Here is an 18,947-nt window from a genome sequence, read left to right as displayed (position 1 = left end):
TCATCCCTCTGTAAAAAGGTAGGCCATCTACAGACCCTGGAAACTGCAGACCCAAATGTCTTATCATGGAAATGATTAGTAATGACAATGGAAACTTCCAGAGACTACACCCAACCCAGTTTAGTTTCATCAAGGGCAGGTCATGCCTATGCAATCTGGTGGACTTCTTTGAGAAGGTCATCAAAGCAATGAATGAGGGCAAAATGGTTCACATACTTGACCTGGCCAAGGTGTTTGACACAATACCCACTCAGACATTTTTTACAAATTAAGGAGATTAGGAATAAACTCTTATTTCACCCAGTGGATAGAAAGCTGACTCTCTGACAGGACCCAGAAAGTTAGAATTAGGGAGTTCACCTCTACAAAAAGGCCAGTCATAAACAGAGTCCTTCAGGAATCGGTCCAGGACTTTTCCTTTTTGGCATGTACTTCTCTGAAGCCAAGGCCAATGTCAAGGGTTTCTGGTTGACCACATTTGCAGATGACTGCACATTAGAAGCAGTTATAGAATCCCCCACTGACACTAATGTTCTCCAGGAAGGGATGACACAGACAAATAACTTATGCCAGAGCATTGGACTAAAACTAAATACCAAGAAATGTGCAATAGTATCCTTTTGGAAGTTGACCATACCTGGTAGCTATGAAAGTGACAACAGACCCCTAAGAGTTGACCCAGTAGTCAGGAAATTAGGGAAACATGTAGACGGTAATCTAGCCTTTGAACATTATGTGTCTATAGCAGTGATGAAATCATTCGATAATATGCAACTTATAAACAAGGGCATGGCATCTAAGTCCAAGGAGGTAATTGGTCCACTGTATTTGGCATTTTTAAGACCTATCATTTTGTACAATGCTCCCTTTGGTAACACAGCACATTCAAAAACTGGAACTTCCACAGAGGTTCTTCACTAAAAGTATACAGGGTATAAGTAACATTTTCTCTGCAGACCTCCTAAAAGCTTTATCGTTGTATTTGGTCTCCTACAGGCTATTAAGGGGGGATCTATTCCTGCAATAAATACATTATCGGAACCCACCCTGATGGACCTCCTGCATATATGCAAAACAAACAGCACTTAAATCTTGCCTGTGATATGAATAACACTTGCCTGAGAAGACAGATATGTATCCCATGACCCCTTCTTTGGAACAGACTACCCATCCATGTCAAGCAGAATTCCTCCCAAACCCAATTCAATTGTAACTTGGACAAACTGGATGCGGAACAGGAAATTCACCCTGGTTTGGCACTTATATCTCTAATGTACAAAGGCAGCCTGTAAATGTTTGTAAATGTTTCATCTCCCAATACCCTGTTTACACTTATCAAAGGTACCAGCACTTGTCACAGATTTGGGGTGCATGACTAGGCTTAAAAAGGCCCCATTGGCTTTTGGCTTATTACAAGCCTATGAACCTTTGAACCTAAGTGTATGTTTAGACTTATGCTCAAGCTGTGATGCTCGACCTCTGGCACATCCATCTGGCACCATTCCCAAAAATACTTCAACAATGACTTCCTCTACTGGTGCTTTTTTACCATATCTGAAGAAGCAGGTCAACCCATTCAACAGAGGAAGATCTCGAAGCAGAGACACTCGCAAGAGAAAGAATTCGGGGGAGCATCATCCTCTCAACAGAAGGAAAATAAATTGACAGATGGCATTTTGTTTAATTTTTCTAATGTATCTCTGGATTCACATAGTATTAGTGTTTTGAATAGAGGCCTCAATTTTATACCAGCTGTTAATGCTAGACTAACAGAAACATTGATTGACCTGAGAATGTTTTGTAGGAATATTAGCTTGAAACTCTTTTTCAAGAATAACATGAATGATGAATCAGGTACTTCACATTCATCATGCTACAAAATCAAGAGTACGTTCATACCCCCTATGCCTCCCCATGTAGAAAGCTTTTTGAAAGGGTGTGAGCATCAGTATTATAAAATATTTCAAAGCAACACAAAAGAAGGAAGATATTTTAATCTTAGCCCTTGTGAGTTTAATAGTTTGAAACACCTCGTAAAGGATCCGAGGGTGGTGATTAAACCAGCGGACAAGGGAGGAGGGGTAGTACTGCTTGACACTGCTGACTACCTAACGGGTATGTCAGCTTTATTGTCTGAAGAAGATACTTATACCACTATAGATTACAAAGATGTTTCACAAATCATAGATAGGGTACATGATACCATCTATGATTTGCTTATGTGTCGCCAGATAAATCAAGAGATTTACAACTTCTTACATATTGAATTTCCTGTAATACCTATTATTAAGGGCCTCCCTAAGATTCATAAGAATGTCACACCAATACCATACAGACCCATAGTATCAGGTGAACATTGGGTAACAGCTCACATATCTAAGTTAGTTGAAGACATGCTGAGACCGATTGTGAATAATTGTACAACTATATTGAGAGACACTTATGATCTCCTTGACACCGTTAAAGGCATCAAGTTGGATATGAGCCAGGAACACATTTTTATTACTTTGGATGTTAAAAGCCTATTTACTTCAATACCTAACATTGAGGGGCTAGAGAGTATTAGGCAGCTTCTGAGTAAAGAGCCTTCTTACAGCAATGATAGGAACATCCTTGTAAGCCAGTTACTTGAACTTATTCTATATAATAATGTGTTTCTATTTGGTGACAGGTATTATTTACAGAGATGGGGGGTAGCCATGGGCACCCCCTGTGCCAATACCTATGCCAACTTAGTTGTCCTTTGGTGGGAGAAACAGTTTCTCTTTTCACATGAGAGCTTTAGACATGTCAAATTGTATAGACGTTTTGTGGACGATATTATTATCATCTGGGCAGGTGATATATCATCCTTTAACATCTTTCTCAGAAACCTGGAAGCCACTAGCAGCTTCTTGAGATTCACTGTTGAATCATCCACTACACACATTGACTTTCTAGATGTGACTTTACGTTTTACATCTGAGGGAGGCGTCACTTCTACTTTATACAGGAAACCTCTGTGGCGTAATTCACTGTTAACTTTTGATAGCATGCACCCCAGACATGTTTTCAAGGGGATTGTAGGTAGTCAATTTTCAAGGGTTAAGAAACTTTGTAGCAAAGAAGAAGATATTGTTAAAGAGGCCTCGATTTTATGTGATCTTTTTGTGAACAGAGGATATGACATAGAAATGATTGAATGCATTAAACATAAAATATTGGGTGATGTCATACCCAATGATGTGCCCCCCACATATAGATTAACAACTAGAGTGAACTCATGTTACATTAGGAAAAGTCCCATTTCTAGTGGTTTTGTTAGATTTTTAATCACATATACCAGTGACATTAACAGGATACAGAAGGTTGTTCGTGACAACTGGCACTTACTGATTATGGATCCCACAACCAGTAGATTTATAGGGGAACACCCTAGCTTTGTATATAAGAATAGCAAGAATTTGAAAAGGATGCTCTGCATAGATGCTCATACCTCTTTAGAGACTTGTATGAACTCCACAGTTGTTTCATACAAACAAGGCACCTATCCATGCTATAACTGCAGAAGATGCAGTTATATCACGAAGGAACAGCCATTTAAACATCCAACCAGGGATTATGTTTTTATACCGCACTTTTATGCTAACTGTAACTCAACCAATGTTATATATCTTGCCACATGCATTAAATGCACAACGTTCTATGTAGGCCTAACCAAAAGGAAACTACATGAACGGATATACAATCACCTCTATGATATTAGAAAGAAGGTAGAAACTAATGCACTTGCAAAACATGTAATAGAACATCCGTCACATTGTTTTACCTTTAGGGTTTTGCAATTGGTGGTTGACAACAATAGAGGAGGCAACAAGGATAACATTTTAGCTACTGCGGAATTGCAATGGATCTTGAAATTAGGAGCTCATTTAACACCAGGGGCTAACAGCTCCATATCTTTAAAGCCAGTGCTGCTGTCTCGATGAGAGTACAATAGATTTAATCTCTCGATGTCATCACTTAGGTATTAATGATGAGAGAAATGGAAATAAACGTATTTTGAAATGTTATTAATGGGCTCTTAAATAACTTTTGATCATGAACAACTTTTGATTACAATTAACATGTTATGTAATTCATAGCTGTTAATGTTTTGTATATAGATATTTCTTATTCTTAGATACAATGCCTTTAGATTATAGTCAATACATATTAGGTTATGCTATGCACAGTTGTTGCAGCCATGTACAGCAGTTATCCATTATTTCTAGATATCCTTACTGTTTTTTATGGGATACACATACACACAAAAAATTTCTTTGGGTAGTTTTAACTATGCATATGTTTTTACATTTTATATATATTTTTATACACATCTTTTTATATTTGTATATGGACATGTTTGTCCCTGATTTTTTAGGATGTACATTTTGCTACATATCTTTATTTGATATTCGTGTGAATCCTTTATCTATGACCTTAGAGAGCCGTTTGCTTGAGCCTTTTTGTGCTAGCTCTAACAGCCCTTTAGATCAAGATTTTTGTATACGGCATGATATGCTTCAGTTGTATTCTAGAAGTTTTAGTAGGAGTCTGATAGATTCATATTTAGTGTATAATCCATTTACTTGATAGGATGCTATGTGGACTATCGTTCTTATTTAACAAGAGATATCATATGTTCGCAAGAGTATGATGAGCATGGAAGTTCACACTACATAAATAGGTATATACACGTTCGAATTATGCGTTTATGCAATAAATATCTAATATTTAATGTTTTAAATAGATAGGGCATGTAATAGACGCAAGTTATTATTGACATCACATTTATAGCATACAATGAAAATAATGGCAGAAATCATATATATCTACTATTGCTTTAAATCATATCTGAACCTGGCAGCCATAGCGTTATGGCGTCAGAGCGTTATACAGTGATGCTAAGTTTGAACTTTCTGTTTCACATTGGTTTGTTTAGTGAGGCAGATTTAGCTGAATGTAAGTAATTTGACATCCAATACTCACAACGAGAATTTATAGATATACATACGTTATGATATATCTGCATTTTTGCTACCATAATGACATAGTTTGTTGAACGCAACTACATAGGATTGTTTCAGACTTTAAAGCTGTATGCGATCGATAAGAGGACCGAGACCTGCATTGCTTTAGATGTATGCCATTGAATGCTACAAATATACATCTTTTGTGTTTAGGATTTATTTACAGCAACAATGGTTTGATGCGATCGAATGTTTTGATTGCCTATGATTATAATGTTTAATATATTGAGATCTGTTTGATCTGCACCTTCTTGATCCTGAAACAGTTCCTATAAATATGATTTGAGTTCACTGTCTTAATGTTTATGAATATGGTGTTTTATTAATGGTTTTAAGAGTTGGCTGTGTTTATAGCTATGGTTTAACAGGAACGTAATATGTCCATTGATCTTTTAGCGACTATATGTATATTGAGGTATCTCATGCTCAGTTTCATACAATGTTTGTTGGATGTGCCAAGCAATAGTTGCTTAGCAGCAAGCTCACTAATTGATCATTTGATTTAATTAATTGAGTTGAGTTCCCGCCTAGTGCGGAATATAAGCTAGATGTTTGTTACACTTAAGTGAAATCTGAAGAACGGTTGTACAGCTGAAAGCGCTTATTCCTTTTGTTCCTGTATTTGGTTTTGATTAAAAGATTTTTATCTTTACAAAGAAGAGCCATCGTTCTTTGTTTAGCACAGGTGTGGCAGTTCTGTGCGTGGTTTGGTCTGTTCGTATTGCTTTCTGCTGATTTCATATTGCCAGCGTTTTCGGCCGAGAGTACAGGAGTACTACACTATATTGTCCTCAGTGGCTGGTTCACCGCTTTTGTTGTTTACTGTGGTTTCTTGTTTTGGTGAGTGAACCACTTGACAATTTGTTACCGACTCTTTCCATTACATGCTGTGCATGTCTTTATGTCCCTCTAACTACTAGTGATGCGTCACCTATTTGGTAGATGTCATAAGAAAAGAACTGCATAGGTATGTGGCTAAATCTATACAAGCTGCAGTTTGCTTTACCTAATAATTTTTTTCTTAACAGGACTGTAAAAACAAATGACAAAAATCCACTCCTGTGTGCAAACTGTTAACCCCTTTATAACAACAATACTTTATAATACAATATACCGGCTCTTCGTACATAACTGCAAATCAATGCCATGCTACACACATAGCATGCACTTGTTTCTTCTCTTTATGCTGATTTTTTTTTCTGGACTAGTTTCAAGACTTAGACATCTTGAAAGATCACTGCCAGCCTTGTACAAGCCAGCAGGGAATACATGTACACTTGATCCAGCAGTGAGTAATGTTTGGCTGTGAAACAATGAGAGCTTGTTTAAAGGGAAAGCAATAGATGCACAATAGTAGCAAAGCATGCTGTAACAGGAAAGCATAACCAAAACAAAATATAAGCTATGTGCCTTTAACTCCCTACCTGGAAAGTCATACCTAAGAACATTATCCCATCTTTACACTCAACATCGCTGGAGTGTATGCTTTTTAGAGGCAAAATGCCTTCCACTGCCACTGACAAACCAGAATTAAAGATGGTGAAGTACAGTAACGTACCCTTTTATTGATCTCTTCTTCTTGCGCCTTTCTGAACTCATGTTCTAACGAGCAGTCAAGTTCATTGAACAGCCCCACTTCGTCACAGTTCTTCAGAAATCGTGTTGGTGTGGGTGTCTGGTCTGATGAAACACACACGAAAATAACCTTCAATTCATGTTTTTATTTTAAATGAATGGCACATAAAGTTCAAGGCATTTAGCACAAATTGGAAACAGTTGTTACCTGCATTATTACATTTAGCTTGTCTTTAAAAAAATAAGACTCAACCCCCAAATAAGAGGAGTTCAACACCTCTTTTACTTAAAACATATGTCAAACATTTTAATTAAAAAGAAAAACATTCAAGTTATTGCCTTCAAATGACATAGTGAAGCACTGTAAAGTCTGGAAAATAATCTAATGAACATACCACTTAAATAAAAAACACATTACATTAATAGGTTTGACAAAGGGTATCAGATCCAAAGACAATATCTGGCAAGTAACTTGTGGTATGGCCTCATAATGTCATAAATGCCAAGGAAGTCATGTAAGAAAACATCATGGTATCACATTCTCTAGACTAACTGAAGTTGCGGTGCCCTAGATTCAGATTACAACAGCTACAGAAAAATTGCAGGCTGCATTCTTCTAAGCAGAGCACCAAAAGAAGCCTAAATGATTACGCTTGCATTATTGAAATGTTATTCTAAACCAGAGGCAGTGTGTAACAACACTACCTGTAACTAAATGCCTGACTGACACATATTAGAGGTTTCGTAGGCTACCAGAACACTGCACTTTGCTTACTGTTTGATCCGTCAGGAAGACTACACATATATATGCTGCACAAATGTCATTCTCTGCCTTACTTTCTTTTGATATCACTGAGACTTAGTGAATGTCATGCAACTTGCCATAGTATAACCACATCACAATAGGCAGAATCATAGAATGGCTGCAAAACTAGATAGATATACATACATACACACATACAGACACACACATATATATATATATATATATATATATATATATATATATATATATATACACACACATATACAATAACATTTGCATTTTCTCATAAGTCAGTACCACTAAAAGTAGAAAACATAATCAATGACTCATTTTACTTTGGAAGTTTCCTCTACTGCTGATGAACATTTTCCTGAACTATGAATTTCAGGAGTGATCTAAATAGAAGAGGTTTATCTGGGTATACAAATTATTGACTCTGTTTTAAAACTTATCACTCTCAATGTCATCAATGGCTCATTTCTTCACAGCTGATTGCCTTTTTCTGATCACCTGAGATGCATAATCCATTCCATTCAAAAACTGTGTAAAATGGAATAAAGTTTAATATGTACACAAGAAGTGAGGTACGCAGAAACACTATTCCTGGAATAGGAGGATACTTAAAATACAAAAATTAGTGAAGACACACTCATTTACAAGAGGTGCTAATGAGACTGAAGTAATATCTTTCAATCTTTGCATACTGAAGGAGGAACCTCTATTAATGGAAATAATCTATTCTTTAATTAGTACAAAAATTTCCTCTGACGATTGCACAAGCAACAGAAAAAAACATACATAGAAAGAAGTGAAGTTCATGATGAAGTTGCTAGAATAAGAGAATTTGTGTTAGTGTGCATTTTCTGAAAGATATGAAGTCTGAAACTCAAATATGTCATTATTTACTGTCTTCAATCCTCAATGAATTGCCAGAAAAACACAAATTTTAAGAAGAACAGACCAAAAAAATTTGGCAAAAATATGGACATTCTGCAAAAATCTGGACAGTTAAGAGGTATTGGTTTATGATAACTAGTCATTTAAATGCTGGTAAATATTTACAAAAGTGGAACTATCTCAGTCAACAAAAGGATACTTAAAAATAAACAAATAAATAAATAAATGTAAACGAAGTGTTCTTGAATCCACCTAACTGGTCGCTTCATGTCATATTTTCATACATTCTGTCGAGGCACGTTTCAGCAATCTTATCAGCAATGTTAGACAAGAAAAAAGAAGAACATTGAAGGATTGCTCCTTCCTCTACACACAGTCACACACTGGAAGCTTAATCCCCCTCCCAAAAAATAAATTGTATATATCAGTTCCATGGTCACACTGAAAATCACAGGAGTTCATCATTGGCTCGCATAACATAAGACAAACCACTGATTAAACAAAATCTCACAAAATCCACTCAAATGCAAATGGAACAATTAACAATTTAAAAAAGAGACAAAAATGAGCATCAAGCTTAAATCATTTAAATCCAATTTCTGTAAAATTATACAACATTGACACTATTGAAACAGTACTAATAATATTAAATAGTTTATCGCTTCCTTTTTGTATAGAAAAAAACCCATGCAGCATTAATCCAGTTTAAGGTACAATATAATATTGTTGCCCTGATATGAGTTGAAACCAGTGATGGAATTAAAAAAAATACAAACAATTGCTTTTCTTTACTTTTTTTTTTAGTCAGAATACTAAGATACAGTATCCATAATCTGTATCAATCACTATACACAGACCTGGTTAAATCTATACCAAAAATCAGGATATTTAAATATTATGGTATAGAATTCTGTGTGAATTCCATTACTTTAATGCTAGAACATGTGTGTGTGTGTGTGTGTGTGTGTGTGTGTGTGTGTGTGTGTGTGTGTGTGTGTGTATATATATATATATATATATATATATATATATATATATATATATATGTACACACACACACACATACAAGATGCTTTAAAGCATATTGTCATATTACTTCATTTGCTGTTTTGATTTATGGCAATTTTTACGACATTAGGCCATTTCCAAGAGTTACTCTAAGTGATTTATTCTGGTGTAAGCTTGTCCTGATTCTGAAAGGCTTGCTCTCAGTGTGACTAATTTCATTGTAAGATTCCAAAAGACCTACTCTCAGTGTAAGTGACTTTACTTTGGTGTAAGATACTAGAGTAAGTCACTTATGCTGAGACCAAGTCTTCTGGAATCGGCCCATTATTTTATTTATTTATTTTTTAATGGAAACACACAAGTTATTTTATACAGACTTTATTTTTATATATTTTCATATATATATATATATATATATATATATATATATATATATATATATATATTGTCAGCCATTTTATTCAGACCAAAAGAGCAGTATGGTGAATCTGGGGACCCAACTGCTACTAATTTTGCAAAGGAAAAGACAAATTATGTAGAATCATACACTGCTGATACAGAAATTTTGAAAAAATAATATACTTATGAGCTTTAAATCAGGTGTCAGACCAATGCAATTGTATGCAGTAGTATTAAAATAATAATTCCAGTACTTATATGAATGAGTCATTGGAAAGTATTTTAAGTTTATTACTAAATTATACCTAAGTGAGTATGGACATTTCTTAGAAGAAAGTAAAAAACACAGATTAACCAAGTCAATCGTGTGTTAATTTACAGAGATCAATAGGGCAAATTTTGCCACCAGGGTATGAATTAAGTTAAATGAGTTGAAGTTTCAACACATACATGTTAATAATATCACTTAATACCTAGTATAATTGTTTTTATTTTAGCATTGGAAAGTCTTCCAATTTTAAAGGAGTATTGTTAAAAATAATATTTGGATTTGCTGCAAAATGACTCAAAAGATAAACCTAGATTTTGAAAGAAAAATGATTGTGTATTGTTAGTTTGCAATCTTAATAATTATGGTAAACTCTTGCAAACCACAGTGTGTGCATCAATGAAGGGAAAACCCTTATACTGAGTTTATAAAATGACAGGACTGGATTAAGGCTGATAATCCAATAACAGTTTTATCACATGAGAGACAAAACAATATAAAATTATATTTGGGATCTGGGGTCAGACAAGATAGAACCTCAACTGATTCGATTTCTTCAGACCTCAAAGGGGCTGGCAGGATGAGAATGGCTTCTTTCTCTCTGCCCCCCTGTTTTGTAACCATTAATCTGACTTTTTCATTTTACAATGCTGTCACTGCTAGGTCAGTTAAATATTCTGTTTGTGGTACCTTTGGAACATTGTCTTGTTGAGAGAGGAGAAGATGCCCTTCCATCAGCACTAAGCTCTTGTGCTTGAGGAGGACCCAGAGGATATATGCCAAATAAAGAAGTATTGTCGTACTGAAGGTAGCATAGTTATCACAGGCAGAGCCCTCATGGTTCTCCACCAGACAGAAAAGGAACTGCTGACAATAATCTATAAACAGAATCTATATTATGCAAACAAACATGCTAGTAATTTTTCCAAGGACATCACAAACCTTGAAAAAATTCCTCAATGTAATTAACAGTACCAATCACAAAAAAACTCATAGTCACAGTCACAACTGTGCCTTACCAGTTCCAATCACCATGCATAATTTCAACTGAGAGCAGACACTCTGTTTTACATAGGTTGGGAGGATGGCCTAATGGTTAAGGTGTTTGCCTTACAAACACAAGGTGCAGGGTTTGAGTCTCACAAGGTATAATTGGTTAGGTTTAAAATGGTTTGCAAGGGCAGTTAGCCTAGTACTAACCTATGAACCTATGAACCTATGAACAATAAAAATACTATTCTAAATAGTACTTCCAAACTGGGTACTCACTGTTCTCTAGAAGACTCCTGTAAGGGACAAATGGACAAACAAACTGACAACCAATCAAAACTTACAGCAAAAAGAACTGAAAATGGAGTGAGTTGGTTTCCAATGAAGCTGATAATCTGGATAAGATGAGGAGTTTACTCCCACTCAAGGGACAAGAGGATCATAGGACTTTCAAGGCAAGTAGCCTAAGGACCATTTGTGCCTTACCAGTACTCACCCTCATGCTGTGCTTCCTGCTTCCATAAAAACAGCCCTTCAGACCAGAGCTGTAGCTGCAGATGCCCTTCCAATCACCATGCATAATTTTGACTGAGAGCAGACACTCTATTTTACATAGAAGGACAATTTTTCCAGAGCTGGGACACTTGATGCTTAATAAATCTGTCCCTCAATAATGTCTTATTTATTTTAGTGAAGGTTTAAGTCTTTGGTTGGAGTGTTTCAGAGGATGTTTGCCTTAGGAAGGGGTAACAGATAAAGCAGAATAGTGTTTCTAATGGCACAGAAAGCAAGAGACAGATCTCTGCTTAGGGTTCTGTTGAAGACAGAGTACAGGGAGAGGGCTTCAAGGTGTCTTGGTAGTTAGGGGTCTTTAGACCAATAATTATTTTATGTGAAAACCTCTTCAGCCTTTAAACATGTGTTATCTGTTTCAGTAGGTATATGCAAAGGAGCATTGTATTCTCCTATTGGTCTAATTAGGGCCGAATTCACAGGAATGATAACACCGTTTGACCTGTATGAGACATCTTTGTGTTAGATAGACAATTTCATGAATAAAGATGTTGCATGCTGATAAAAGGCATGGGAGTTGTCAACCAAACTGCTGAAATCCCTGACTACCATTTCTGTTTGTAATGTGGTACTGGATATACAGTATATTGTAGCCGACTGTTATTTACCAGATGTGATTATATTGTAATTTTTTGCATTTAATTGAAGCTCTTTTCTGCACACCATGGGTATATATAAAAGTTTTCATATTCCCTATGAATAAGTCACTATTTCGATACATATTTTATCTATATATTTTTATTGATATTAGTACTTAGTATTCATTATTTATTATCATGTTTATTATTATGTTCATTATGATTATAATTTATCATATTGCACATCATATAATTATTTACTATGGTAGGACTGTTGGGTTAGTTAGGAGTGCATATGCTTTTAAATTTTGTATGACAGATTCAAATGTTTTGGCACCAAAAAAGCTATTTAAGATCAGATTCTGTCAGTTACTGTGTTCTGATGAAGCTTGTGTTTATACAAGTGAAAGCGCTTAACCTTTGAGTCTGTATTTTATCACATTTTATTCGATTAAATCTTTCATAGTCATCTGTCGCTTTTTGGGTCATTTGTTCCACAATTTTTTGCTTGAAGTCGTTGGCAATTATTTGCAGAGCTGCGGTGTGTGGATTTCCCAAGACACGGAGGTGCATTGTGATACAGTGGATTTTTGGTTTCCTGTTCTTCAGTTTTTCCATTGTTCACACCAGTGATTTTCATGGATATATATATATATGGATTAGTTCTTGCTGTAATAATTGTATAGTTAATAAATAGCATGTAATAGTTCTGCAGGTAATTTCCTATACTCCACATACATCCTGACAATCTAGATTGCCACCCCCTTGCTCCTAGGCTGATTGAAAAAACAAATTTATTTAAGCTACAATTAAAACAATATCTCATGGACATTTGCCTGTGCTCATGTACTGCTCTGTATAGATTACGTCCTATTCACATTTTTGTCATACTAGGGCAATATATGGTAGCCACATAAGTCCCAAAGAATCAAATATTTTTTTCTTTCAGTCATCCAGTTGCTACATTTTGTTCTAAGTGTACTTTTTCCCAACTCACAACCTTTCTCTTCTGATCAATTAGTTTTTCTTACTATTTAAGTTTACTTGTTATATAAACTCTTTTAGTCAATTATTACCCCAACCTTACAATTGTATATAGTGTATTATATTAATATTTCTCTCTACTTTACTTTTAACAAGTATCAATTTATGTTCACGATCTCTGCACATTTGTATGTCTTCTTATACTGTTGCTTCTGAGTTGTTGCTTTTCTCCCTGGCATTCTGCTGTAAAGGGGTTTCTACCCACTCAAACCATCCAGGTAAATAAATACTATAATAAATAAATATTATCTGGTGAGAATCAAACACTATCATCCAAGTTATAGTTAAAGCAAATTTAGTTAGGCATATGTTTGGGTGGCGCAGTTGTGCAGTAGTTAATGTTGTTGTCTCAGAGCAAGAGGTTCTCCTGTTTGATTCTTGGCTGGGGCGCCTTCTGTGCAGAGTCTGCATGTTATCCCTGTGTTTGTGAGGTTTCCTCTGGGTACTCTGGTCTCCTCCCACATTCCAAAGACATGCATCTGGAGTGCCTCTCCCCAGGTATCCGCTGAAAATAGGCTCTGTCCTACTTAGACTTTCCTGGTCAACAAATGTTAAATAAATAAATAAATGTTAGAGATTATAGTTTAGACATCAGAAAAATATATACAAAGAAGACAATGTGGCCAAGTGGTTACGGCAGTGGACTGCTAATCCATTGTGCTTTTCATACATGGGTTTGAATGCCGTCCTTATTGATTAACTTTTTTAAATCTGAACCCGTTCCAGTGTTAACTGAATTCATAAAATCGATCAAACATAATAATGACTGAATTTCTACCTGGATTGAGAGTCTGGTACAATGGTTAAAATGTTTACCTCATAGTCACAGGGTACAAAGTTTGAGTCTCACCTTTGAAAGGGAATTTGTCTAGGATTAAAATGGCCTGCAAAGGCAGCTATGAACCTATGAGTGGCCCCAGCCTTGACATACTCTGCTATTTGCTTTCTGAGGTGGTACCTGCCACTTTGAATGTGTGGATTCTGTCATTTAGCCACTTTGCTAGCCATCCACATATGGGTCTATTTTTAAGTCTTTAAAAGTATTTACAATGCCAGTATAGGTTCAGTAGTTCATAGGTTCATAATAGTGTCAAAAGGTTTGGCCACATCCAGATATACATTATGGACTAAATGACAATTTTCCACTGCTACTGTGTGTTTTGAAAAAAATATACTAAATTAAGTAGGTGTGACTTATTATTTATAATACCAAATTGTTGCAGGTCCAGTTGTATGAGGTTTTTAATGCCATAGTTTATGAAATCAGATACATATATGGTCCACAGCCTTGCAAATTAGTCTAGTTAATAATTAGTAATTAGCTGATAATTTTGTAGCTCCTGGGGTCTATGGGAAATATTATATGGCTAAAGTTAAATGAGTGCAGGAGAGGATCGGCAAGGGCATGTTTGGTGTGATTAATTAGGCAACTAGTTAAATTGTCTGGCTTTGGAACTGCTATTATTAGTTCTTGAGACAATGCAACATAAAGTTATTTTTGGTAAGGATAGTTCAGTTAATCCATTTAAGAGACTAGAGCTATGAAAGGTATCCCACAGCATGGAATAAATTGATAATTTGTCTTGTTTAGGGTAAGTTGGAGTTCAATAAATTCAGTTTGTAGGTCTTGGTGAATCTGCCTAGCTATAGGAAACATTGTCCTTGACAAATATGGAAACACCTCCACAGTTCTCCCAAGTCCGACTGAATGGAAAGTGCTGAACCCTGGTAAGGAGGGACAACTATCTTTGCAATGAAACCAAGCTTAGGAAGGCAGGTTGAAAGGATGGGCATCAACCTGTGGCTAATTCCTGCAGATAACAAATCACAGTACAACAGTCATCTTTAAAATGATCACCAGTCAATGATTTCATTCATTCCTTCATTCATTCATTCATTCATTTTCTGATACCAATTTTATTCGGATCACCATTTAGGGAAAGCTAGATCTTATCCATGCACATGCTTGCTGAGTAACTAATCCCAGCTAAAATGCTAAAATATTTCTGGACACAAAATTCCACACAGATTCTGATATATCACACATATATACAGTAGCACAGTGGATAGCATTATCGCCTCAAAGTAAGAGGTTACCGGGCTCTATTCTGGAATGGGGTGCATTCTGTGTGGACTCTGCATGTCCTCCCTATGTTCACGTTGGTTTCCTCCCATATTCCAAAGACATACAGTAGGTAGACTGGATACTCTAAACTGGCCACAGATATACGGGTGCATGCAAGTGCGTGGTGTGGAAGAAATATGGTAGTAGGGCTAGCCACCTGGTTGCGTAAATCTTGGTTCTAGAAGATTGTCACTGTTGAAGTAACATCCCAACCTCATGTGGAAAAAGGGGCTTATGGATGGATACAGCTATATAGGCAATTTGGAATTCTGCCAATTCACCTAAAACATTGCAATGAAATGGTTAATATATGGAAGTCAGTCTTACAAAAAAGTGTGATAATGCTGGTAGAAGAATTATAATTCCATATAACTTTCTTTATGGAACACCTTATGTGAAACTTATATAGCACTCTAATCTGGAAGGTTTACTTTTATGTAACCTCTGTAAATGCTGCATGTACAAACCATGTAGCATTCTGTCATCCAGGTCTCATTTATGAACAAATAAAGCAATAAAACTCACCATTACTGTATGTTAAATAATGACTTCATCCCATGAGAAGCAGAATATGCTGTGCAAGAAAAAAGATGATGAGTTTATTTTTCCATTAGCAGCAAAGCAAAATCCTGCACTGTCAATGACAACATCTCAGTGTTGTTTTTATAATCCCTGACTGTCAGTATGTACTCATTAAACAACACTCCTGTACACCTTTACTAAAAGTAAACTCCCAAATGCATTCAGAGTTATGCAAATACCAAGGCATATGTGACTGCATATAGTATTTACAGAATTCAGGACGTGTAAATGAAATAAGACATTTTGCAGATGTTTTTTTTAATAGGATAAGATTAGCTTTGCTGTTTTGCTTGCACTGATTGTCATCACAGGGTCTGGATAGCCCATGACCCTGAAATGGATAAAGCCAGCAGTGTACAATAAATAAATAAATGGAATAACAGTTAAAATCTATAACCTGGGTATGGATTATGCATGGACTTTAATCATAGTAATGTGTGTTTTACTCTCTTACCTATGCTTCATGAATAAAGTCCTTGTCATCCACTGATATTGATACGGATATTGTATATCCATGCATAGCATAGCAATAATGCATGACCCAAGTGTGAGCTATCATCTGATCACCAACAGAGAATGACTGAAGTTATGATTTGATTCTTGGGTCGCATTTTAACAATCAGCCAAATTACACTTTCTTTTCAAACAGTCAAAGAACAACTACAATGTCAATGGTCACTGCTGATGCACAAAACATCATTAATAAAATGGGCTTCGCTGATGCAAAATGCATGTGAAAAATGTGCATTGTGAATTGCTGTTCACTGGTTTGCTTTACCCATTCCATTCATGACGAACATCTTTTTGATGTGTAGGTTAACCCCAGACTATGTATTTTTGGTGTAAAGGGCAGTCCCAGCTGTTAACCCCAGAATTCTGTATGCTAACACTTTGTTAGATTTGGCTATATGCAAACATGAGGCAGACCATGACATCCAGTATCTGAAAATACTCCAGAAATTTCTCCTAATCTCCTCCTAGGTCCGTGATAATAAACAGTCCATAACCCTTTCTCCCACACAGTTACTCTTTGAATGCCATAACCCATCTTTTTCATAGTAGTGTGCTGGCAATACATGTGGAATTCATGAACACCCTACCTCAGGGTATGCAACAAATAAGAGGGAGAGAACACACAGTGCAGAGTACACTGTTTATGTACTCATTGAGAAATTCTGCCACAGTTCACTAGTTTGAAGAAAAGGTGCTATACCAGTATCTGTATGAGTTTACGCCAAGTCTCTCATTCTCCAGTGATATAGCAAGAAACAGGTAAGATGACTGACATTTTAGTAGTGCAGCTTCAAAGATGGGCACATCTGTGAACTATTTTGTCTTCTTTCAGCTCGCACAGCCGTGTTTTTTTTTTTTTTTTTACCTTTTTGACTGTAGTTGCATTTATTTAGCTGCAGGACATGCCAACTACAGAGGTTACAATGAAGTGAAGTTCTCATAATTTTTCCACTGAAAAGATGAATGAATTTACCAACCATCCTGCCACTGAGATGTCAGTTCTAGTTATGCAAGAATCTTACTTCTCAGTTTCCAAGTGAAAACCGACGCTGTGCCATGGAAAATGGCTGCTGCTCTATAAGTGATCTAAATTCAGATGTAGCTGTAAATGTGATGGACATGGGAGCTTCTACTAAGCATATTCATAATACAGTATTAAACTTAAAAAAGGGCTCTGAATTTCAGTACCCAGACATTAAACCCACAGTTGTTGAAACACTTCACATAGAACAAATTATGGAAAGGGTTACTAACTCTATCGGTGACAGGTTCACTTTATTAGCATCTCAGTACAGTACTATTAACAAGGAGAATGTTGTTCTTCTTCTTTCGACTTTTCCCGGTTAGGGGTTGCCACAGCAGAACTCTGGTCCGCTAATGATTGTCAGTAGATTTTTTTCTTATGGGTCCCGAGGTGCCAGCTCGATGTCCAACCTTCAACGAAGGCACGCCCATTCTATGCATGTCTTTTGAACGCCACTCGACGGCGGGGAGGACATGCAGACTCCACACAGAAGGCGCTCCAGCCAAGAATCGGAGGGGAGAACCTCTTGCTGTGAGGCAACAACGCTACCGCTGCACCACCACGGCTTAACAAGGAGAATAGTTTATTAAAAATAAACCAGATAATGTTGACAAAGTCATTCCAGAACCAATAATGTAAGAATATATATTTTTTCTAAGGTGAATGAATAGGTTAATTTGACCACCTTTTAAGTTACCTGACACAGGAATATTTGTTACTGAACATTTTAAAAAGATGGAAAGAACAAAAAGCGCTCACAGATCCTTGCTTCCCAAATAGGCCCACCAGAGCCTTGCATTAAAACAGTTACAGTTGCTGGAACTTTTGCACTACCTGACCTTTTCTCGGCTGGCTGCAGCCCCTACACTCATTACCAAACAAGATGCCTGCCCATCACTAATTGGCATTATCTCCCAGTATACCACTAATAAGCTACCGCATCCTACAAACAAACATCATCTACTTGTAACCAAATATAACAACTTAGCAGGAGGCTGACAATATTCTAACAAATTGCTAAACAACAATGGAACAACATACCCATCTGTCAGACAAAATAACAATCTAAAATCCTTCAAATACAGTTGACAGAATACCAGCTTGATTCCTGGGTGTGCTCCTGTACCCACATTATGTCATCTAAAATTAAGTAATTCTATACTCTCTTTTTTCACAACTTTTTCCAGCTACTTTAATGCTACCCTACCACTTTCTCCTTAAAACTTCCTCCCATATTTGCTGAGCACTAACTTTTTTCACCATCTTTCTACCAAGACCCTTTAAACCTTATTTTTTCTTTCTTCTTCTCCCATCTATAGCAGAGTTAAAACAACTTCAAGCAATCCTAAAGTCTGTTTCTTTAGCTAGCTGTATTTACCTATTAAATCTGTAATCACTTTTCTGTATTATATCTAATATACTTTCTCATGTTTCATTTAATCGTAAACTGTTGAGTTTATCAATATATTCTATAAACTACTTGCTACTGCAATGAAACATTTCTATCCAGACCTCCAATGAAAATGGGCTTGTTAGACATTCCATATATCTCAG

At 36.2% G+C, this 18,947-nt stretch overlaps 1 protein-coding gene across 2 annotated transcripts in view; it reads right to left on the bottom strand.

Annotated features, from left to right (window-relative positions):
- CREB5 (cAMP responsive element binding protein 5) overlaps positions 1-18,947 on the bottom strand; it is a 1,721,100-nt gene that overhangs the window by 1,180,125 nt on the left and 522,028 nt on the right. For both annotated transcript variants that reach the window (XM_044066812.1, XM_044066813.1), the window contains exon 5: positions 6,610-6,731. In XM_044066812.1, coding sequence (XP_043922747.1) covers positions 6,610-6,731 — 122 coding nt within the window. The remainder of the gene's footprint in view (positions 1-6,609; positions 6,732-18,947) is intronic.

Source organism: Protopterus annectens, chromosome 3.part1, assembly GCF_019279795.1.
Source record: "Protopterus annectens isolate FY-2018-M chromosome 3.part1, PAN1.0, whole genome shotgun sequence".
Lineage (NCBI taxonomy): Eukaryota > Metazoa > Chordata > Ceratodontiformes > Protopteridae > Protopterus > Protopterus annectens.
The sequence above is the reverse complement of the archived record's forward strand: the minus strand, read 5'-3'. Positions and strand labels throughout refer to the sequence as shown.